The sequence below is a fragment of the Arachis hypogaea genome, chromosome 2 (genome assembly GCF_003086295.3).
Source record: "Arachis hypogaea cultivar Tifrunner chromosome 2, arahy.Tifrunner.gnm2.J5K5, whole genome shotgun sequence".
In the NCBI taxonomy this organism is placed as follows: Eukaryota; Viridiplantae; Streptophyta; class Magnoliopsida; order Fabales; family Fabaceae; genus Arachis; species Arachis hypogaea.
Genome location: NC_092037.1, coordinates 3,861,881 through 3,886,038, shown reverse-complemented (window position 1 = coordinate 3,886,038; position 24,158 = coordinate 3,861,881). Strand labels below are relative to the sequence as shown.

The 24,158-nt window shown below is 32.1% G+C and overlaps 1 protein-coding gene across 2 annotated transcripts; it reads right to left on the bottom strand.

The window, feature by feature from the left end:
- Positions 1 to 547: 547 nt before the first annotated feature.
- On the bottom strand, positions 548 to 5,546 carry LOC112733695 (putative disease resistance RPP13-like protein 1). Of its 2 annotated transcripts, none has more exons than XM_072213410.1 (4): positions 1,724 to 5,546; positions 1,361 to 1,476; positions 1,162 to 1,277; positions 548 to 1,026 (listed from the first exon to the last, which is right to left on the bottom strand). In XM_072213410.1, exon 1 carries the CDS (start codon positions 5,384 to 5,386, stop codon positions 3,656 to 3,658), a length of 1,731 nt encoding a protein of 576 aa, XP_072069511.1. In that variant the 5' UTR covers positions 5,387 to 5,546; the 3' UTR covers positions 548 to 1,026; positions 1,162 to 1,277; positions 1,361 to 1,476; positions 1,724 to 3,655. The 2 variants fall into 2 exon arrangements, with proteins under 2 accessions (XP_072069511.1, XP_025638526.1); XM_025782741.3 differs by having other exon boundaries at positions 1,724 to 3,905.
- Between the last annotated feature and the right edge of the window lie 18,612 nt (positions 5,547 to 24,158).

The window sequence follows — 24,158 nt, the reverse complement described above, 5'->3', positions numbered from 1 at the left end:
TAGTTCATATAAACAAAAATAATATAAATAATACAATAGTATGCATAAAGGATAAAATTGGTAAAAGATAAATAAAGATTGAGTATTGATGGCTAAAAGCTCGTTGGTGAAACGCAAAAGCTTAAAATTGTTGCTTCTTGAAAACGTTGTTTTGAATGCAAAATCACTTTTGCGTTCATGAATCAAAAATTTGCCAAACCAAAAATTACAACTTTCAAGATATCTAAACGTACTTCTTCTCTTTGAACGTGGTTGCCAAACACACCAGATTAGTTCTTGTATACACCTATGAAAACATTTTAGGCTAATTAATAGTTGATGCATTATTTTCAGTTTTAAATATTAGCAGCATTGGTTAATCAATATTCTTGAGTTGATACAACCAAATTGTATATGGCATATTCCACCAAGCTAGAAACCAAGATTTTCTCCTTTTATGTGCATTTGGAAACATTAAGCACCTTAATCTTGTGAGAATCCTATATATTTATGGTTCATAGGCAACATAATTATATTTGACTTCACTCTAAGAATAGTGGGAAGGGAATGGACCTGACAAAGGCAAACATAATATAGTCACACTATGATAATAGTTAATAGCAGTAAAATATTGAAGAAAATGCAGAAAAACAGAACACCAAAGTTTAACGTGGGAAAAAACCTCTCAATGTGAGAGATCAAAATAACCCACAGGAAGGTATAAAGGTATACTATTATCCAAATCAAAGCTACAAAGATGTCTCAAAACTTAGAAGTACTAATAAGCATACATATACAACTCTTGTACAAGGACACATACACATCAACAAAATGAAATCAATGATGCTTGTTTACAGACTTTCTGGCAGTTCAACTTGAGAGCTCAGATCACAACCACACCTCAAAATTGAAGTACTATGAGTGAAGAATCTCCACTTAGACAAGAAAAGATTTGACCATTCGATCGTTCACTTGATGAGGTTAATACACTAATGGGAATTTAGAGAGGAACCCCAAAAAGTGTTTGCACACATAAAGGAAAATGATCTGCATAATAAATACAAAAGGATGAGATCAAGTTTGTTGCCTTCCTTTTTAGCTTCAAAAACAGAAGTGAAAGGGAAAAATTCAGCTTGAGAAAAATGACAATACTGCAATGGAATATTTTACAAACGTACTTACATGCTCACCAAGTTGAAATTGCTGCCTAATGCACACTTTAATGGTGGAATCCATAAAGAAAGCAGATCCTTAGGTTGACCCTAGTAGTTACCCATCTCTTCATGCCCCTGGAAAATCTGAGTAGGTATCCATAAGAAATGCTACTAAATAGAGCAATCTCAAGTATCACTACCTATAGATCCATTAAGTTTATAGTTACCTTCATACAGAGTTTAGCAGCAACTCTTCTTCTTGCAGTGTTCTCCAAGCAACAGACAGTCTTGAATTGAAGTAGTAACAGAGAGGGCAGTTTCTCTCCCAGCATATTTCTCCAACCTGAAGTAAAATGTAGCGAGGAATAAAGTACCAACTTGAAGCTAAAATAGAAATCAAGTCTTCCGATTCCTAATATATTAGTCCAGTTAACCACCCAGAATGAACTCATAATTCATGGTAATTACTAATTAATATCTTCTGTTCTGCTCTAAATGCAATTTTATAGAAAAATATGTGTTAAGAAGTATCACTTATGCATGTATGAATTTAACTGTGGTATGACAAACATGAAAGATTAGAGTATTACCTGGTCAGAAATCTCTACTCAGAAATTTGTTGCCCATTGACTTCGATGGTGGGGATGTGGGATATTTTAGGCCAAATTGGTTCATGTTTGTTCTTGCAGTGTTCTCCCAGCAAATCACAGTCTTGAATTTTGAGTAGTGAGAGAGAGGAAGGCAGCTTTTCTCCTTCCATCTTCTCCAGCTTTGGACAATATGAAATGTGTAATTGTTGGAGTGAAGTGAGGCCGAGAAGCTGGTTGCACTCCAAAGTCTCCAGATTTTGAAAGTAACAGAGGTGCAAAGTGGTAAGAGAGGGAAGACAAGGCAGCAAACCAACCTGTGTGAATGACCTCACGCAAGAAAAATCCATAGTAAGCTTAGTGAGGGCGCCTAGGTTGGCCATCCATGATAGCTCCTTGATTTGCTCGTCGCTACCTTCCAAAAGAAGCTCTTTCAAATTAGGCGGCAAACCACCCTCTGGCACCTTACAGATTTTCTGGCAAGTTCCTATGCAGAGAGAGTGTAAACTTGGAAGAAGAGTATTCATGTGACTCGGAAGTGCCTCCAACTTGTCACAATATGTGATGCTGAGATGAGTCAAGTTGGGTGCAGCCAGTCCTTCTCCTGCAAATGACACTAATTTGTGGCATCCATTGATGGTGAGACGTTGAAGAGCCGCCTTTGGTGCCTCTGATATTGAAATTGATTCCAGATTTCGACACAACGATATCTCGAGATTCTGGAGACTAGGAAAGGAATCCAATGATAATGAGGTGAGTGAATGGCAGCTGTCTTCAATTTGTAGCTCTACCAAATCATACTTGTGCTGCGGCTGTTGCTGGGGGAATTTCAGTTTTCTGCAATCCATGATCTTCAACTTTTGCAAAGATCTGGGTAAAGAATTGGCCGGAATGGATAAAGCAGAGCCACATCCTGAGATGTTTAGTTCTTGGAGGTGACTTAGATGGTTGTTGCTCATTGCCTTAAACGCAGAATCCACCACCGACACACATCCCTTAATTGATAAAGTATAGCCGTTAAGTATCATCTCTCGATTCCATCCTTCTGGAACTTCAGATATATGTAGCTCGCGAACTTTCAAAGAATCCGGCAAAGAAGAAACCATCCTCGAGAATACGGCATTAAGCATATCGCCCTTCAACATTGGACAATTTCTTAATTGAAGCTTCTGGAGTCGAGGAAAAGTTTCAAAGTCAGGTAAGTGCCACTCCTCCCAACATGGCATATCATGAAATTCCAATGTCTCCAGTGTGGGAAATGGTGGAATATGCGAAGAATGATGATCCCCTTCGTTCTTGTAAAACTCCATGCCAATTTCCCTGAGCTGATCAAAGCTTTCAATGCGCAGGGACTTAAGAGATGACAGTTGTCCAAGTGAAGGCAGCATGCAGCAATTCCTGCAAGACAGCAGAGATACACTTGTCATGTTGTTGTAGGCAGAGTTCCCCAACCAATCTGAAAATATTGCACCCTTGTATCCCTTGATTTTCAACACTTTCAAGTCATTGTGCGGTTGCAAGCTATCCAGTATCTCTCTTTCTGTTTCTGTGTTTTGAACCACATCATCAGCTAAAGACCATTCCAAGCATAATTCATCGATGCGCTTCTCCATCATCCTTGCACTCCTTGCTTGTCTGACATCAACAACATTCTCCAACTTCTTAATCTCAAATGATCCATGAAGATTTACAAGCCCTCCTACTTCTTCAATTCCGTTATCTTCATGCTTGCCCACAACGAAGCTACTTAAAAATTGCAAGTCTTTCAATTTGCTTATTCCTCTGGGCATTTCTTTCAAAGCAGTTTTTCTAACATCAAGATGCAATAAATTCACAAGCTTGTGCATGCCACTAGGCAACATGGTCAACTTAGTACATTCATACAATATTAATGTTTGTAGACTGTACAAGTTGCACAACGACTCTGGCAGTGTCTTAATATTGGTCCACGAGATTCAAATAGCGCAGATGAAACGATTTACTTATATCAGGCAATTCATCAAGTTTACAAATGGATAAAGCTCTTAACCATTTAAAATTTGATGATATGCTTTCCATGCTAAACAGACCGTCGACATACAAGGATGTTGTTAAATTTTCCAATTTAGCAATGGAATTAGGACTATTCAATCTTCCAAAGGTCAAATACCGAGTCTGAATCCCTATCTCCTCTTCTTCACCAAGTTCTTCCAAGTTGCAATAGAATTCTCCGGCAAGAAATATTGCTAAGTCACGCAAGAGATTGTGCATCACAAAATAATTGTGATGAAACTGAATCTTCCTGAAAAATAATCTTGAAACTAGTTCATCAAAACACTCAGAAAGAGCTTCTGAAATCTCTCCCATGCTTGATGGTGGTAAAAAGTCCTCGGCCATCCACAAGAAGATTAGTTTGTCTTTGTCAAAATAATAATCTTTTGGAAATAATGAACAATAAACGAAACAACGTTTTAAATATGAAGGAAGACGATAATAACTCATTAATAATGATAAAACAATTTTACTATCCTGCGGATTAAATTCCCAAATATGACTCATTAATATCTTGTTCCATTGAGTAACGTCATGCTTTGTACACAACCTTCCAAATGTTTCTGCAGCTAGTGGTAGCCCATCACACTTCTTGACAATCTTTCTACCTATTTCTTCAAGTGCCGTACTCTCATTTGATTGTGGAAAAGATGCATTGTCTGCAAACACTAACCAACAATAGTTTTCAGACAACCCATTGAGAAAATAAGAGCGACAATCCTGAACTGCTGAAGTAACGTTATTGTCACGAGTAGTCAGAAGAACAATACTTCCCTTCTCCCCATATTGAAAAGGGACCATAAAATTACTCCATTTGTCGGCATCATCACTCCAAACATCGTCCAGAACAATAAAGAACTTCTTATTGGATAATTTTTCTATCAAATCATGTTGAAGTGAATTGAAATCCTCAAGACTACAATTAGCTAGAGAGATCTCCCTTATAACTTTCTTTGTAGTCTCAATGACATCAAAGTTATCTGAAACACAAACCCATGCTTTCAGATCGAATCCCTTCGTCAGATCCTTATTGTTGTACAGGCACTGTGCTAAAGTAGTTTTACCCATCCCACCCATACCAACAATAGAGATGACGGACAACTGATGATCATTGTTGTCACGTAGCATCTTGATTAATGCCTGTTGGTCATCATCCCTGCCATACACATTGCCCTTTACAAGAGAAGTGGATGGAGTTCTCCATGAAGAGCTGTACATTGGAATCTTTTCCAGACCAAGGATATCTTTCTGTCTCGCAAGATCTTCTATTCTTTTGACCACCACTTCTATCTTATCTACCATCTGCCTCTCTTCACGGTTGAGCCAGAAAGAACGTACCGTCTTTTGAGTGGCGGCTTTGTACAAGACAAGCTCCAGCAAGTCATCAGCAGTGTAGACAGCATCCTTGAGACTATCAAGCCATTTCCTCACAAGTTCGTTTCCAATCTGCTTCTGCTCGGCGTCCGCGATCAGAGCTTCGGCAGCCACGAGAGCAGTCTTCAGCCTCTCAACCAACTTCCGGCCAAGCAACTTCCAGCTCACCACCAAGTTGCCAGACTCAGATGAAATGAGTCTGTCAGAAACAACGCTGATGAAGCCAGAAAGAAAAGCTGCACCAACAACTGCTCCAGCCATGATATGATGATCAGAACAACAGAAAATGAATCAAAGAGTGATTGGTTTTTGAGAATGTAAGGAAGAGAGAGCAATATTGCAATAATGCTGCAAGGTAAAGGTATTCAGCAATAATTTTATCTTCCTCTTTAAAGGGTGAAACAAAGTATTCAAAAAATCTAAAGTGTAAACACCGGCGTTCGTCACATATTATTAAATTTTTCAAAAAAATTTTTTTCCAAATACAATAAAAAGCATTTAATTTGAACTAAAACAAAAAAATAATAAATTAACTATTAGATTTTTTTTAAAAGATTATTTATATAAAAAAATATATTACATTCATAAAATATATATATATTCATAAAATATATATATATATATAATAAGCTCTTAAAATTTTTATAAATAAAAAATAATTAATTTTTATTCGTATAATATATAAAATAATTACTATATTATTATTATATTATAAATTAAAATTTACTAATTTAAATTTTATTTTTATTTTTAATATAAGTATTAGAAATAAATAAATTTTTTATAACAAGATGTAATGTAACAAAATATATATAATATTAATTAGTTTTTAAAAAATTCTAAAAAGATGGTTTTTTCTAATAAAGTGTTATTAAAAAATTAACATTATAAAAACTAATTTCAGCTAATATAATATAATAGGTTATTAAATATATTTAATACAAAACACATTGAATATAAATTTTTATTGAGTTTAAATTTTAAATAATTTTTAATTGAATTTTAAATATTTTTATTTTAAAGAGTTAGAATATGTTAACATCACTTTTTTCGTATCTTTTTAATTGAGTCTTTGATTTTTTAAATTATAAACCTTATTTAAAATTAAGAGTAATGTTTTAACACCACCAATTAGTCATACATATAAAAATACAAGAACAATTCTATTGTCATAATTATAATATAACTTTATAAGCAATACAATACAATGAAACTATATATAAATAATATAACTAAATTTTATCTACATCTATAGTCACATTTCATAAATAATATAATTAAATTATATTTTATAATTAAAACATGAATAAAAATACAAAAAATTATCAGGATGGTTTTCGTTCATAATTTTTTTTATTATTTTTGTTGTGAAAAGTTTAATTATTTTAATAATTAATTATTTTTTAAAAAAGATAATTGAATAACACAAAAAAGTCTTATTAAAAGTAATTTATTTATATATGATTAAAAAATAATTGAATAATTATATACGGTAAAAAATTAATATTATTAAAAAATAAAATTAAAAATCATGGTTTTTTTCTTTTTTCCAAAATTTATCTACGAGTAATTCTATAAATATTTTATGATAAATAAAAATATTAAACTCGTACTAAAATTTATTCTAATAAAATTTATTTTTATTCTACTAAACGTTAAATAAACTATTGAAAAGAATTTTGTTTCCTCCATTAGAGAAGAATGATAAACTTCCATACTTCTATTATGTTATGTCAATAATTTGGCCTGTTATTTTTTAATGTAAATAATAATAATAATAATAATAATAATAATAATAATAATAATAATAATAAAGTATATCACAGTAAAAAAGGAAGCACGTCACCAAATAATTTATCATCCGAATTATATATGAATCAAATTGATAATATGAGGGCTAACACTACAAAAATCGATAACAAGGTTAGGGACTTACAAAACCTTTCTTAAGATCACAGAAAAAAAAAACGTTTATATTTGTGTGATATATAAAACAATTATCATATTATTATTATTATTACATTATATATATATATATATATATGAGCAAAAAAAGTCCAACTGTTTTAAAGTAAAATTCTCTTTTAATATTTGATTAAATGTTCTTGTATTTAGTACTTTTTTTTGCACTTCCTCTTAGTTAAAAATATAATCATTATAATTTTTTAGTTATTATTGCTAGGGGTGTTTACAGATGGGATATAGCTGAAATTTCGATCCAATCCGCACTAAACTCATTAGATCAAATTCGATATTCGCACTTTTTATGTTTGGATCAGATATCAAATATATCCATAAAATAAAAAATATTAAAAAATTTTATTTTTATAAAAAAAGTCAATAATTTTTTTGTCTACTTTTTTAAACATATTTACTTCTATCTGATTAGAGTGTGGATCCGATTCGATCCAATCCGATCATCTTACAGATCAGATCATATCCTCAAATTACAGATCAGATACGGATAAATACTGTGGATTTATATGGATATGATCTAATCTATGAATACCCCTAACTACTATTATAGGTTCATTGTTGCAAAAGAATGCTTCTTTTATTATAAACCATTATTAGATCTTAATTACCATTAAAACAACTTAATTGTCAATAAAGAGATAATACTTATTGGTCTCTGAAATTATGTTCGTATTTCAATCCAAAGTTGTAAAAACCGAACTGGATCAACTAATTCGATCGGAAAACTAGTGAACCGAACTAGAACCGGACCCTAGTCCAGTTCGGTTTGGTATGAACCGATAAGAACCGGTGTAAATCGGTCTAACCGAATTGGTCTACTTGATAAATTTTTTCAAATGTCTCCACAAGGTCTCGAACCAAGAACCTTGGAGCAAAAGCAACCTCTACTTGCCACTTAGCCATTGCACTTCTAAATATTATATTTGACAAATACTAATTATATAGTATACATAAATATCTAATTTAATTTAATTTTTGTTTTTTCTATTTTTAAAATTAATTATATTTTAATTATATACCATTATTAATATAAATATAAATTTCACTAAAAATTTATTAATTTATTTGATCTATTTTATTGCTAGTATTGTGATTAAGGTTATTTATTTTGATGTTAGTATTAAAATCTACTGATATTATAGTTAGATGATAGGCTTTGTGAATTAATTATTTTTTTATTGTGTCAAAATAAGATACTATTGTTGTATTAAAATTTTATGGTTTTTTTTATATTAGTTATTGACTTGATTCTTCATAAAATGTTAGTGAAGATATGTATTTCAAATTTTAATTTTAAGTTTTTAACTATTTTATATTTTATATTTACGTGAGATCGGTTTTATCGGTTCAACCAGTGATTTATCGGTTGAACTAATAAACCAATGAACCAGTTGTTTGATTGGTTCGATCATTGGTTCGGTTCTAACAACTATGTTTCAATCTAATTTCAAAAATTTCGATTTACTCAATTTAGTCTCCCAACTTAATAGTTATGACTCACATTGGTTCCTAATCTTATTTTTGTCACTGTCTTACAAAATCGTTAATGACATGCTGAGATAGACTAACGACTGCTACATTATACATTCTAGCGACTATTTGATGTGACAATTGAAATTTTTTTTACCTTATTTTTTTTTCAACGAAACCCTTAAAACCCTAATATGAGTCACGGATACCTACGTTAAAAAATCAAACTAAGTAAATTGAAAATTTAAAAATCAGATTAAAGCTCGAATATAACTTCAAAACAGAACTTTAACTTATGTAGTGATTAATTTAAATGAGAATCAAATAAATCAAAATTTAACATAATTTTTATCAATGTTTTCAAATTCGAAATTTTTATACCAAAATTAACTAAGATTTTTCTTTAAATTAAAAGTTTAATGAAATAGTGACTTTAATTATCTTAACCAATGTCCTAATTAATTACTTTTATGTCTTAAAAAACTATATATGAGAAGAAAATAATTAATTTGTCTACTTTAATAAATAGTTATTTTACTAAAATGAAAGAAACTATTTTTTTAAAATTTTTTAAAAACTAATTAATATTATATATATTTTGTTACACTACATTTAGTTATAAAAATTTTATTTATTTCTAATATTTATATTAAAAATAAAAAGAAAATTTAAATTAGTGAATCTTAATCTATAATATAATAATAATATAGTAATTATTTTATATATTGTACTAATATAAATTAATTATTTTTTATTTATAAAAATTTTAAGAGGTTTGAGCTTGTTATATATATATATATATATATATATATATATATATATATATATATATATATATTTTGATGAATGTGATATATTTTCTTATGTAAATAATCTTTTAAAAAAAATTTAATAGTTAATCTATTACTTTTTTTTTGTTTTAGTCCAAATTAAATATTTTTTATTAATTTTGGAAAGAAAATCTTTGAGAAATTTAATAATATGTGATGAGGAACACCGAATAAATTATACAGAAACCAATTAAAACACAACATAGAAATATCTTTAAAAAAAGATGTTTTAGGCGTCTTTATCTGAGTGGCCGACGAATAGAAACTAGTCTTTGTGGAAATTAATAGTGTTTAGACATTGGCTTCACGCGGTACCTGTCTTTATGGATTTTTTTTAGTCTTGTTTGGTAAATCTTTTTGAAGAGGCGTTTGTACTTTTTAAAAGCTCAAACTCCTCATTTGTGTTTGGTAAATAAAAAAGATTATGTACTTGTGCTTGCAACTTTTAAAAAGCACCTAAAATAGAATTTTTTAAAGTTGATTTATGCTTTTCAAAATTTAAAAGTGGGCAAAACACTATAATAAGCCAAGGAGAACGAAATTTTACACAAATCAACCAAATAGAAAATTGGTTCATGAATTCACCAACGCACATTATTATATAGTTCGAATTAATATGTTTCGAACTAGAATTACATGTAATTCGAATCAATGTGATTCGAATTACTCACATATGCAGACACACTATAATTCAATTCGAATCAGGTTGATTCAAATTATACTCACACACGTAATTCGAATTGTCCATATTCGAATTACTCATGATTTAATTTTGCCCATTCTTTTATTAAAAAATTAATAATTGATTAAAAAATTAATAATTAAAAATTAAAAAATATATATTTTATTTCATGCATTAAAAAAAGCTAACAAAATATTTAATTACGAGACTTCTTTAAAATATTAATGAGCTATCAATTCGAATTTCATACAATACTTTTTTGTCCATTTTTAATAGCTCATGAAATTTTTTTAATAAATTTATTTAAATTATACCACAAAAAATATTTTATTCTATACAAAATAATTTAAAAAAATTGCTTAAAAGATGTTAAGAGTACTATAAAAATTTGTAATGTCCTAATGACTTGGGACATTAAAAAAATACTTTACATAGTCAATAATAATTTAAAAATAAAAAAATATAGTTATAACCAATATTTACCTAAATTACTAGAATATTACAAACTTTTATAGTACTCCTAATATTTTTTAAGCCATTTTTTTAAATTATTTTGCATAGAATAATGGCTTCAAATGACTTAAAATGGCTTAAAATGCCCTTTATTCTATGCAAAACACTTTAAAAAATGACTTAAAAAATGTTAGGAGTATTATAAAAGTTTGTAATATTCTAGTAATTTAGGTATATACTGGTTATAACTATATTTTTTTAATTTTTAAATTATTATTGACTACGTAGAGTATTTCTTTAATGTCCCAATTCATTAGGACATTACAAATTTTTATAGTACTCCTAACATCTTTTAAGCCATTTTTTTAAAATTATTTTGTATAGAATAAAATATTTTTTTGTGGTATAATTTAAATAAATTTATTAAAAAAATTTCATGAGCTATTAAAAATGGGCAAAAGAGTATTGTATGAAATTCGAATTGATAGCTCATTAATATTTTAAAGAAGTCTCGTAATTAAATATTTTGTTAGCTTTTTTTTAATGCATGAAATAAAATATATATTTTTTTAATTTTTTAGTTATTAATCTTTTAATCAATTATTAATTATTTAATAAAAGAATGGACAAAATTAAATCATGAGTAATTCGAATCTAGCCAATTCGAATTACTATGTGCAGCGTGTGTGAGTGTAATTCGAATAAACCTGATTCGAATTACTGTGGGTGTAATTCAAATCACCTTGATTCGAATTATAGTGTGTCTGTATGTGTGAGTAATTCGAATCAAATTGATTCGAATTACATGTAATTCTAGTTCGAAACATATTGATTCGAACTATATAATAATGACATTGGTGGATTCATGAACCAATTTTTTATTTGGTTGATTTGTGTAAAATTTCGTTCTCCTTGGCTTTATTATAGTGTTTTGCCCTTTAAAAGTCTAACATAACCTCATGTGTTAACTAATTTTCAAATTTAATACATGCATTTAGGTTTATTATAGTATTTTTAAATTTTAAAAACTATTTTACCAATCATAATTGTTGTTGTTTGTATTTATTGAAAGCTACTTTTAATTTGATTTATCAAACATAAATGCAACAATTTTTAAAAAGTATAAGCTTTACCAAACTAGTGCATGTTTGGGCGCCATTATTTTGTTAAAAAAGATCTTTTTTCAATGAAAAAAGATCTTTTTTTTATTTTTTAACGTGTTTGGCAAATTTCTAGTAGTAAAAGTAAAAGCACTAGTGAAATCAAAAAAAATCTTTTTTGAGAAGCTGTAATTTATATCTTTTTTTAAAAGATCTTTTTTCCTTAAAAAAAAGATGTTTTTCATGTAATAAATAAACAAAAAAGTACTTTTATATTGTTATACCCAAACATAATTGATAAATAAAAAGATCTTTTTACATGAGATATCCAAACATAAAATTACTTTTACTTCTCTATAAGATCTTTTAAAAAAAGATAACTCAAAAAAAAATATTTTCTTAGAAGCTCACCCAAACAAGCCCTTAATGTCTTATCAAACAAATATACTTGCAACAAATTAAAATTGCCTCCTTAGTTTCATCATTTGTGGTGTTTTTATTTCCGAGAGAGATGACAAAGGATTCGATGTTAAACGTTTTAGACATTAAATAGTCTTAATGACAAATATGTTTTATAAGTTTTTTAATAATCGATAAATAGTCTTTATTTAATTTTAACTATAAATTAAATTTTTATATATTATTTAATTATAAAATTTATTTTTTATTTTATTAATTATTATTTTATTATTCATCTATTATATTTATTAACAATTAGAAACAAAAACAACAACGAAATAAAATTTTCATTAATCATGATGTCTATAAATATTTTGGCAATGTGAATCAATAATTTTTTTTAAAAATACGATCGATTGAATTCGCACGACAATATGAATTTTTTCTTATTAATTGATTGATAATGTAACACAATCAATTAAATTTCGCACGATAATATAAATTTTCTTTAATTAGAAGTGTTGTACAATCGATTAAATTGCGTTGTAAAATATAAATTTTGAAAAATCGATCGAATACATTTTGCCCTGATTATCACGAGTTATTTAGTTTAGCCAAAGGCAAGGCTGTACCCTTTGGTGAATCTTGGTCCTTGGATGGTGATAATGTGATATTATTAAATTTTTCAAGCATTGTCGTTGAAAAAAAGAAGAGATGGCAATATTATCAACCAAGTTATTCACCGGCTTTGCAATCAGGTGTTATTCCGACAAAGATTTTATGATTATTATTGTATGAAAATATTTTATTTTGACTATTGAATGATAAGTTGTAAGGTTTAATTTTTATGTTGTAAAAGTATTAGTTTTATTTGAAGTGTTGCTAAACAAATAAATCGCACTTTTTAAACAAAGATCATCATGAGAAGATATTTTTGGTATCTTCATTATAGTAGTTGCCTTGCAATAAACTATATGCGCAATTTAATCCGGTGGATTTTAAAAAAAATTCATATTATCTTGCGAAATTCAATCGATTGAATTACCAACAAACATGATTTCTCTAATTTTTACGGATATAACGGATTAAGGGATAAAAAGCTCATTGATTCGCATTATCAAAATATTTATAGAAGTTACGAATTAATGAAAAATTTATTTTGTTATTGTTTTTATTTTTAATTATTAATAAACGTGATAGATGAATAATAAAATAATAATTTATAAAATAAAAAAATATTTTATAATTAAATAATATATAAAAAATTAATTTATAAATAAATAAGATCTATTTAATAATTATTAAAAAATTTAAAAGATATAATTTATTACTAAAATTATTTAATAGTCCAATCGCCATAAAACCATAGAATTCTTTGCCTAAATTTTTTTGTGATGCAAGTATATTTGCTACTAATTATTTTATTTTCTTTTACAAATTTACATATTTTCTTTTATAAACCGTACTAGCTATTATCTTGCTTGTGCGAAAGTTTGAAACCTTGCTCAAGTTGCAATTATAAATTGTTGCATCTCTTGGAAAAGAATTCGATGGTCCTATAATATTTAGACTATTAGATGATTTTATTAACAAAACATATTTTTTAAATTTTTTAATAATAGTCAAATTGTCTTTATTTAATTTTAATTATAAATTAATTTTTTATTATTTAATTATAAAATCAACTCTCTATTTTATAAATTATTATTTTAATATTCATCTATTTTATTTATTAACAATTAGAAACAAAAATAACAACGAAATAGATCTTCTATTAATCATAATCTTCATAAATATTTTGACAATGCAAATTAACGAATTTTTTTATCTCGGTTTTCTCAAAATTCAATCCATTGAAAATGTTACATAATCAATTCAATTTCGCACGGTAATATGAATTTTTTTAAAATTCAATCGATTGGAAGCTTTTTTTAGCAATATGATCAAAATTTTTAGAGCCTCTCTTCGTCTTGTTCATATTATACAACATCAATAGAGTTGTTTTCATGTTATTCATGTTTAATTCCTTTTTTTATGCTATATTTCATGCTCTTCATGTTTGATGGTTTCAATGGCTAAGAGAAGGGGGGTTGAATCTTAGCCCTATTTTTGCTTGATTACGCTTTCTAGTCCTTGAGGAGACTTTTCTGTTTTTGTCTCGTCCCAAGTCACGAGACTTTTTATTTTTGTCTCGTCACTTGGCACGAGATATTTTTGGTTTTAGCTCATGTGCAGTAGAAACAGAAATGGAGTAGTAGAGAAAGAAAATTACACCCAGATATATCCTGGTTCAGCTGCTAAGTGCAATGCAGCCTACATCCAGTCTCCATCACAATAATGATGGAATTTCACTATAATCAACCTTATTACAACTGTAAAGTGCTAACCCAACTTACAAGGGGATTCCCACAGAATCATGAAACACAACATAGATGAACAAAGGAACTTTAAGACATCTATGGCTTTTTCTTTTAATTTTGCACTCTCTGCCTTTTTCCGCTCTATGGCTTTTTCATACAAACCTCACTGTTTGCCTTTTTTCCATGAGACTCAAGACATGACAAAATTAAACAGAAAAATACTAAACAGAATACATTGAAGGAGAAGAAAATCAGTAAGCTTAGGTAGCTATGAGACTTCTGTGCCTTGCACTCTCAAACTTTCTCCTTGCTTCAAACCGTGACTGTTCACCCCTTTTATAGAGAGGAGAAGCCTTCACAGTTGAAACCAAAATTAAGCTTAACTTCTTTTCCTTCAAAACAGAACCGGTTCGGCCACAGAGAGAGAAGAGGTAACTCATGCAAAACCCAACATGCAAATACCTCTAGTTCTTCCTTGGTCATCACTCTTCATCAATCCGAGCACTCTATCCTTGGCTTGCTCTCCAAGATGGATTTCTGGCCCTTGATGCTTCATGTTGATGATGGCTTCATCTGCTCCAATCTCTGCCTCTTCCATCACTTCGCCACTCTAGCTACTTCCTGTGGTGGTTGAGCAGAATCAGAGACAAGCCATGCCTCCAAGAATCTCTTCCTTGCTTGGCCGAATTTCCTTCTTTCTTTTTGGGTATGAAGAGCTCGAGATTACCTCACCAAATCTTACCACTTTTGGTGAAAATCTCAGCCACAACATACTTTTATTTTGTTATGTTTTCTTGCCATCAGCTTGATGGTCTTGTAGCTTGCTTTCCCTTCCTTTCGGTAGCTCCATGTAGCTTCCATAACATCCATTGTTTCCTGTATAATAACCGAAGAAGAAAAGCAAATAGAGAGAGAAGAGAGAAATTTGAAAAGCATTGAATTAGGAAAGAGAATGAGATTAAATGAAATGATTCTTTCCTTGCTGAGTAGCGTGTAGCCATAAGTGCTACAATCAAATCAAGTGTCTTGTTTTCTCTCTCATAGTTCCCATGCAATAAATGATAATGTAATGAATTTTGGAATCCATCACATGGTGAAATGCTTGGATCCGTTGGAAGCAATTTTGCTTTCTTTTTCCATTGGTTTCGGATCATGCATGAGGAACAATTTTTGGGCTTGTATCAATGATGGATAAAGCTGGCCCAATGAATAAAAATGATTTCAGCCATGAGCAAATGATAACATTTGCTTTCCTGATGAATTTTGGATCATGCATTGGGTCATTCATCATGGATCATAGTTGGGCTTTGGAGCAATGAGATTCATTCTGGCCCAACATCTATTATAACCATTCAGCCATAATGTAGGGAATATTAAACAAGGCTGATTGCAGGTTTTGATTTTGGGCTTGTTGCAATTCTTTTATTTTCGGCCCAATAATAAACTTGCATCACAAAATTATTAATTAACATATATTTCACAATTAAATTAATAATTTTGCTATTAATTATGTTAATAATGTTTAGTCATCACAAATATTATTTTGGAATTTTCCAAACTCATCAATCTCCCCCTTGATGACAAACATTATTAAAAATTAAAATGGAAATAAATTTTAAGATTGAGTAAAGAATACTCCCTTTGAATATTTTGAATTTCTCCCCCTTTCAAATTGTCACATAGCTCCCCCTTAATATATGCCATTTTTACCAAGGGAAGCTTTATACCTGTAACAATTCAATCAAGCTTCAAGTAACAATGTTATTTAGCATATTCATTCCATGATGCTAAATGCTTGATTTATGACCAGATTTGAATGATATACAAAACTTATTTGCTATCACAAATTTAATTTACTGCTCAACATACCATAATCAATCAAAATCTATTTTTGGTAGAAGGCTTGCTGTTCAAAAGTATTTTTCAATAAATCAGAGTAATCTTGGTAGGAAAAATATTTTTCAATCATGATTTAATCTTTCCAAACACAGCAACTTTCATCATTAAGAACTGCCATAAATAAATCCAATCAAAAATCATTTTATCAAGGTAAGTTAAATGTATTATAAACACAGTAAACACATATTTTACCAAGATAAGCATAAAATAATGGCAGCAATCAAGATAAACCAAATGCATTCTCAATCAACATAAGCCAAATGCATTGTTTAATCATCAACAGAGGTGATCATGAATTTTCACAAGATGAAAATTTCATCCCCTGTTCTCAATTCCCCTGTTCCAGTTTCAATTTTTTTTTAACCTTATTCTCCCCCTTTTGTCATCAAAGGGGCACCTGCAATCAAAATTTTGTCATAGAAAACAAGATATGCAAGATATAACCAAACAACAACAGAGTATCACAGAGTATCTCAGAGTTATAGCACAAAACACAAAACAGAGAAACAGATTGAGCCTAATTAGGCCAATATCCTAAACTTAAATAGAAATTTAATCATCAGATAAATGCAGATCATATTCTCCTTCATCTTCTTCATCATCAAATCCCAAATCCTTCTCCAAGTTTTCCAGCATTAGACCCACTCTATCTTTGCATCTCATCCATGCTCTTTCAGATTCATATGCTAGGTTACGTGTAGCCTTATGAGATTGTATCATGACTTCTGACATATTTGAAAATTCTGTGAGAATTTCTTTGATAGACTTGGTAGTCTTAGAGGACTCAAGTCTGTCCTCAAACTCACTTTCTGAAGCCATGAATTTCTTGCTTTTGGGTCCTTTAACTACTCCTCCTCCTTTAACCATTGATACTTTGTTCTCTACAGCCTCATTCAAAAGGTCAACTTTAAAGAATTCAAAAATACTCGTTAAGAATATACCATAGGGCAGATTTGCCTTTTTGGTGCTCCTGACCAAGTCCCACATATGGCGGATCATAATATAACCAAAAGAAATGGGAGTAGATGTAACAAGTGCAAATAAGATGAGGGAGTCAGAATATGTTACTATATTGTGAGACCCGCTTTGAGGAGTCAAGATGTGGGTGATGATCCTGTGAAGCAATGAGTTGGTGGAACCTAGGGTCTTGTGAGTAGGAAAATTTCCATCCAAGCCTGAGAGATGCTCACATATGTGTTGAAGAACAACCTTATGGGTGACGCCGACTTGTGTGTCCCACCTTTCGGCCATGTATGCTCTCGGCCCTTCATCTTTGTATCCCAAGGCAGTTCCAATGGTGGCAGTGTCAAGAGTGATGTGAACTCTTTTCACATATGAATGGAGGGTGCCATCAATAAATCTCATGTTGGCGTAGAACTCACAGACCAGACCTGGATAAACTGGCTTCTGGATGTGAAGCAGAGGAATCCATTGAAGCAATTTGAAGAGAGGAGAGAGATTTATTCTCTTTTTGGCAAGAGTCTCAAGATTGACAAGGTAAGTCAGACAGAGATGACGCTTTTGCAAAACTTCTTTGTGGAATTCATAAGAAGTGCAAGAGTTGAATCTGGCAGGGTCATAATGGGAATGAGTTTTGGCAAATTTATTCTTGAACTCCAAAGATTCCAGATTTGCCGGTTCCATTGTGTTGTGTAGAACGAATCCTTTTAATTTCTGAGCACTCTTCCCAGGTGTGACTTTCTTCGGTGAAGGTGGTGGTGATGCAATGGGTGATGTGTGAGATGATTCTTCCTCAACACTTGGCTCCTTATTTTTGCCTCGGCCTGAGCTTTTGTGGGCAATTACTTTCTTTCTCATGGTGGCCATATGTTTGGATGGTGGTGAGGGAGAAGATGAAGATGTAGAATGAATATGGATATGAGTGTGAGTTTGTGGAGAGGGAGTCTTTTGAGAGAGATGAATGCGTTTACTCTTCCTAGAAGCCGTTTTCTTTCTCATGATGAAGAGAAGATATGGAGTTGGAAGAAGAAGAGATGGCCGAAGAGTGTGGAGAGTGGAGAGAAGTTAGAGGTGCATTAAATGTTGATTGAAAGGGAAGTTAATGATCATCATGGCGCGGTTATTAACCAAGGGATTTTAAGGAATTTGAAAAGGTGGTTTCCTAGAATCAAGGGATTAGATGGAGAGAGGGATTTGATTTGACAATAACCACTTCCAATAAGATTTGATAAGACCACAAAAAGATTTTGATCATCATAAAGTGAGATACCAATCAAAAGGTCAAGGTGGGGTCAAAGAGATTTTGTGGGGCCCATGAGAGATAAATTCTGCGTAGCCTACCACTTAATTACAGCTTCTCCAACACGCTTGCATTTTTATCTCGTCTATTCCTACGAGACAAAACTAAGCAGAGTTAGAATTTCACAGATTTTCAACAGAACTTAAATCAAACATTCCCAAGCTTTTTCTTAGAGAACAGAATCTGTCTTCACAGAGGGGTTTTGTAAAAATGTCTGCAAGTTGATCTTCAGATTTTACAAATTGAATATCAATAGTATCCTTTTGCACATGTTCTCTAATAAAATGATATTTGATTTCAATGTGCTTTGTTCTTGAGTGCAAAACAGGATTTTTTGAAATATTTATAGCACTCATGTTATCACAAAATAATGGTATACTATTGATCTTTAATTTGTAATCTTCCAACTACGTTTTTAACCAAATTAATTGTGAGCAACATGCGGAGGCGGATATGTATTCAGCTTCAGCTGTGGATAGAGCTAGTGTGGCTTGTTTTTTGCTTGACCACATATTGAGTGAGCTCCCAAGAAAGCAACACATGCCGGAGGTGCTCCTTCTATCCACTCTATCTCCCGCATAATCTGCATCACAAAACCCTACTGCACAAAAATTATCAGATTTTGGATACCACAAGCCATAATCACATGTTCCCTTAATGTATCTAATGATGCGCTTAACAGCCGAAAGATGGGATTCTTTTGGGTGAGATTGGAATCTTGAACATACACCCACACTTTGAACAATATCCGGTCTAGAGGATGTAAGATACATTAGTGAACCAATCATTCCTCTATACCGTGTTTCATCCACATCTTTTCCATCATCATCTTTTTCAAGTTTAGTGTTTGGATGCATTGGTGTTCCCATTGGTTTAGAGTTTTCTAGGCCAAATTTTTTGATAAGTTCTTTTGCATACTTTCCTTGGTGAATAAAAGTACCACTAGGAGTTTGTTTAATTTGGAGGCCAAGAAAGAAAGTAAGCTCTCCCATTAAACTCATCTCAAACTCACTAGTCATGAGTTTTCCAAACTCTTCACACAAGGACTCATTGGCCGATCCAAACACAATATCATCAACATAAACTTGAACTAGAAGAATATCATCATTAGATGCTTTAATGAATAAAGTTGTGTCCGTGGTACCCCTTTGAAATTTATTTTTCAATAAGAAGGCACTAAGCCTCTCATACCAAGCTCTTGGAGCTTGCCTAAGACCATAAAGAGCCTTAGTTAGTTTGAAAACATGATTTGGAAAGTCTTTATGTTCAAAACCAGGGGGTTGTGCCACATACACTTCTTTATCAATAAAGCCATTAAGGAAAGCACATTTAACATCCATTTGAAACATTTTGAAACCCTTATGGGCAGCATAGGCAAGAAGCAATCTAATTGCTTCCATTCTAGCTACCGGAGCAAAAGACTCATCAAAATCTATTCCCTCTTCTTGATCGTAACCTTGGGCCACTAATCTAGCCTTGTTACGAACAACTTGTCCATCCTCACCAAGTTTATTTTTAAACACCCACTTAGTACCCGTAACTTTTTTACCATCCGGATGAGGTACTAATGTCCAAACCTCATTCTTGTCGAATTGAGCAAGCTCCTCTTGCATGGCCTTGACCTATGATGGGTCTTCAAGAGCTTCTTTCACATTATTGAGCTCCATTTGTGACAAGAGTGCAAAGTTGCTTGGTTCGGATTGTCTTTTGGTTGAGGATCTTGTTGTCACTCCTTGGGAGGGATCACCAATGATGAAGTCATGACGATAACCCCTCATAGACTTCCATTCTCTAGGCTTCCTTTGTGGTGTTGAGCTTTGATGAGTTTTTGTTGGTCTCACTTTTTCAGTTTTTCGTGCTGGCTCAGGAGACAAAATGGAAATGTCTCCTCCAATCTGACGAGACAATTTTGGACTGACAGATTCTTCAATTTGGGCAGACTTGGGATTTTCTTTGCTTGTTCTAGCTCCTTCACAATCTGAATCATTATCTATCACAGTACTGGGAATTAAGTTAGAGTCACAAAAAGTAACATATATGGATTCCTCTATGGTTCTATGTTCTTTAAGGTAAATTCTATAGGCTTTGCTAGTGGTGGAGTATCCAACAAACATTCCTTCATAAGATTTTAGATCAAACTTACCAAGATTTTCTTTGTTGTTAAGTACAAAACAATTGCATCCAAAAACATGAAAGTACTTAAGATTTGGAGGGGTTCCTTTCCATAGCTCATAAGGGGTTCTTTTCAACCCTTTTCTAATTATTGTCCTATTCAAAATATAACATGTTGTATTTACAGCTTCAGCCCATAGAAATTTAGGAACCTCATTCTCACATAACATAGCCCTAGTCATTTCTTGAAGGCTTCTATTCCTTCTTTCAATAACCCCATTTTGTTGAGGTGTTCTTGGGCATGAAAAATTATGAGAAATTCCAAAGTCATCACAGAATTCCCAAGCATCCCACATCTCATGCCAATCATCAAGCAGATGCGAGAACCACTCGCCGCGACCGAATCTCCCATCCAGCCTATGCATGTCGTCAATGTTCAATGGCCTAGTGGGAATTTGCTGCAGGCCACCGAACTGATGTACTACCTGGTCCACCTGATGCCACTCGACGATAGCGAAGCCGAAGCACAGCAGTGGACAGACAACTGCCGCCGAGGCATTCGCCTCTGCTATCGCCGTGGAACAAGCCCAACCAGCTATGGGTCCGCATATGGAGTCCACTCAACCTGTTCACAGAACACAGATGCATGACGAAATTCAGATAATCATATGCAATAGCTACAACAGTTAACTAAACATTAATTTCTTAAAATTAAACATTAATAACTTACATTCAGCATCCCAATCTCCTTCAGCGTACGCCTGTAGTGCCTCAGCCTGCTCTCGCCTGTGGCATTGTCTGGCTAGTACTGAACCCACCTACACAACCAACAACCATAATATTTTAGCCTTTATTATTAATAAACAACTTAATAATGAGTTAAATAACTTTGGTAAGTGTTTATAATACCTCTCGACCAGGGGAAAGCGATGAGCATCAAACCTATCGGACCGTACTAACAGAATACGGTGGTAGGCCCAAGAAAGCATCAAGCTGACGCATCCTTCCAAATTGCGCTGACCATGCTCCGCGGCCCGACACATCTGCTAGTACATCCATGCCAGCACAGCCGAACCCCACGACAACCGGCCACATGCATCAAGGTCCTCCAGCAGGGGAAGCCACCTGATATGCACCCAAGAGTCAGATGCATCGGGAAAGAGGATGCCACCTATCAACTGCATGATGTATCCTCTTGCATACTTCCTCAGCCGCTCCTCTGTGGCATCCTGCTCTAGCTCTCTACAAACCGTGTTGTGGAACCAAGTGAGCTTGACAGTCCACTTCGTCTGTGACTGTCTGTCCTCTGGGCCAGGAACGACACCCAGTATCTGCTCACATAACTCCTCAATGGTCCGTCCCTGGTGGTGCTGCTCCCACCCACCTATGCATCCACTCACAGGATCACCATCAATCCTGAGTTCCAACTGATATGCCACGTCCTGTAGGGTGATAGTCATCTCCCCACACGGTAAATGAAATGTATGAAACTCAGGCTGCCACCTCTCTATCAATGCCGAGGCAAGCGACCAATCATGCTCGAACTCAACCATGTATGCAACGTACTCAAACCTGGCTCGTCTTAGATATGGCCTAATCTGCTCTGGCGGCCGTGTCATCAAGTTCCGTCTGGTGCGCAAGTTCCGAGGCGCCTACCAAACGGAAATTTTTTTTTAATAAAAAACGTTACCGTGAATAAATACAATAGCAAGTTCACTTATTCTTCAATACAATAAAATAAAAAAAGAGGTTAAAAATCATACCACTTGATCAAGCCTCCCAGCAATGTGCTCAGCTTGATCCAATCTATACATCTCATACTCATAACCTAATAAATGCTGCTCCATCGAAACACAATCTAGTAAAATAAAATCACATACTACATTATTAAAAAATAAACTAAATAAAAAATGGCTTATAAACCTACTAATTTTAAGCTTACCCTATTTAACTGACGTCATCATGTAAGTAATTAATTTATAACTAACTCAACCCTAAAGTTTATTACTCACGTAATTACCTTCTAATTCACAATGCAATGTTATACCTCTAACTAAATTATCTAATAATATACTTTCTTATATTCTTTAATATGTTGATAGACAGCCACTATACTAAAAAATGGTGATATAAAATAATATACCTAACATAACAACACTAAAAAGTACGTCTAACTAACTAACATGTAGACAATAAATCTGTTATTCTAACTAACAAACGATCTATACCTAACAATTTTCTCCAACATGTAAACAGTAAACCAAGTTAACATAAAAAAATAGATTATTATTTTCTAACCTGGAACAGCGACAATCGTCCACACTAAACTTTACGGATGTCGAAAAGGCAGAAAAAAGTAACAGAGAAAATTTGGAGGAGAGAATAGAAGAAGAAAGCAACAAGCCAAAATGGTCTCACCAGTATATATAGTGTGGCGAATTTATCATAGAGTTCGCCGGGGGGGGGGGGGGGCGGCGAACTCTATATAAATTATAGAGCTCGCTAGGGGTGCGGCGAACTTCATAATTTATATAGAGTTTGCCCGGGAGAGACGGTGAACTTGCTGTTAATCCCAAAAAAATCGTATTTTTGAAAATAAAGCTGGAAACTCGTTTTGAAGAAAATAATTATTTATTTTATTTTATAAATGAAAAGAATCCGATAATTTTTTGTGTTTTTGATTCCGTGAGAGATGCGACAAATTAAAATTGCAACTTGAGGAGGGTTTCAAACTTTTACCACGACCAAGGTAATAGCTAGTACCGTTTTTTAATTTCTTATGCTTGTGATTTTTAATAAGTGGATCCGAACCGATTAAATTCGGATTGGATCGGTTTAAGTAATTGGGTACTTGATTAAGAATAAAATTAAAAAAATCATACAATACTATAAGTATCTTAAAATTTAAATAATTATCATAATTTAAAAAATTTTAAAATTATTTGTATATATATTATACAAATTTGAACAAAATTTTTTTTTACTAATACTAGTATTTTAAGTGGGTGATACCAATAGGGGTAAGCATGGGTAGCGAGTACCCGATTACCCGTCCGAATTCGAACCGAACCAATTAAATCGGTTTTGAAATCAATGGGTAATCGGGTTCAATCTGAACCAAATCAATGCCTCTTTTTAGAAATTGGTTCGGGTAACGTTTTTGGGAGTGCGGAACCCGAATCAATCCGTAGACCCAAACTATATATTAACTAAACAAAAAAAATAAAATTTAAAAAATTTAGATATACTTTTTAATGATTTTTAATTTCTCACTCAGTAACCGTAACACTAGTAGCAGTTTTCCCACCCTATGGAGTAAATCCTAACGGAACTTTCTCAAACCTCACCTTACCTGTAAGTGATACTGTTGTTGAAAGCACTTATTCTCCAAGTGCAGCCACTCTCACTGTATTTAATGTGTTTAGATTTTAATATATTTGGTGTTTAACATGTTTGGATTATTTTTATTGATTTTACATGTTTATTGTACT

Bases quoted from the DNA above. Each gene is read 5' to 3' on its own strand.
- LOC112733695 (XM_025782741.3), bottom strand. From the start codon at position 3,582: ATGTTGCCTAGTGGCATGCACAAGCTTGTGAATTTATTGCATCTTGAT.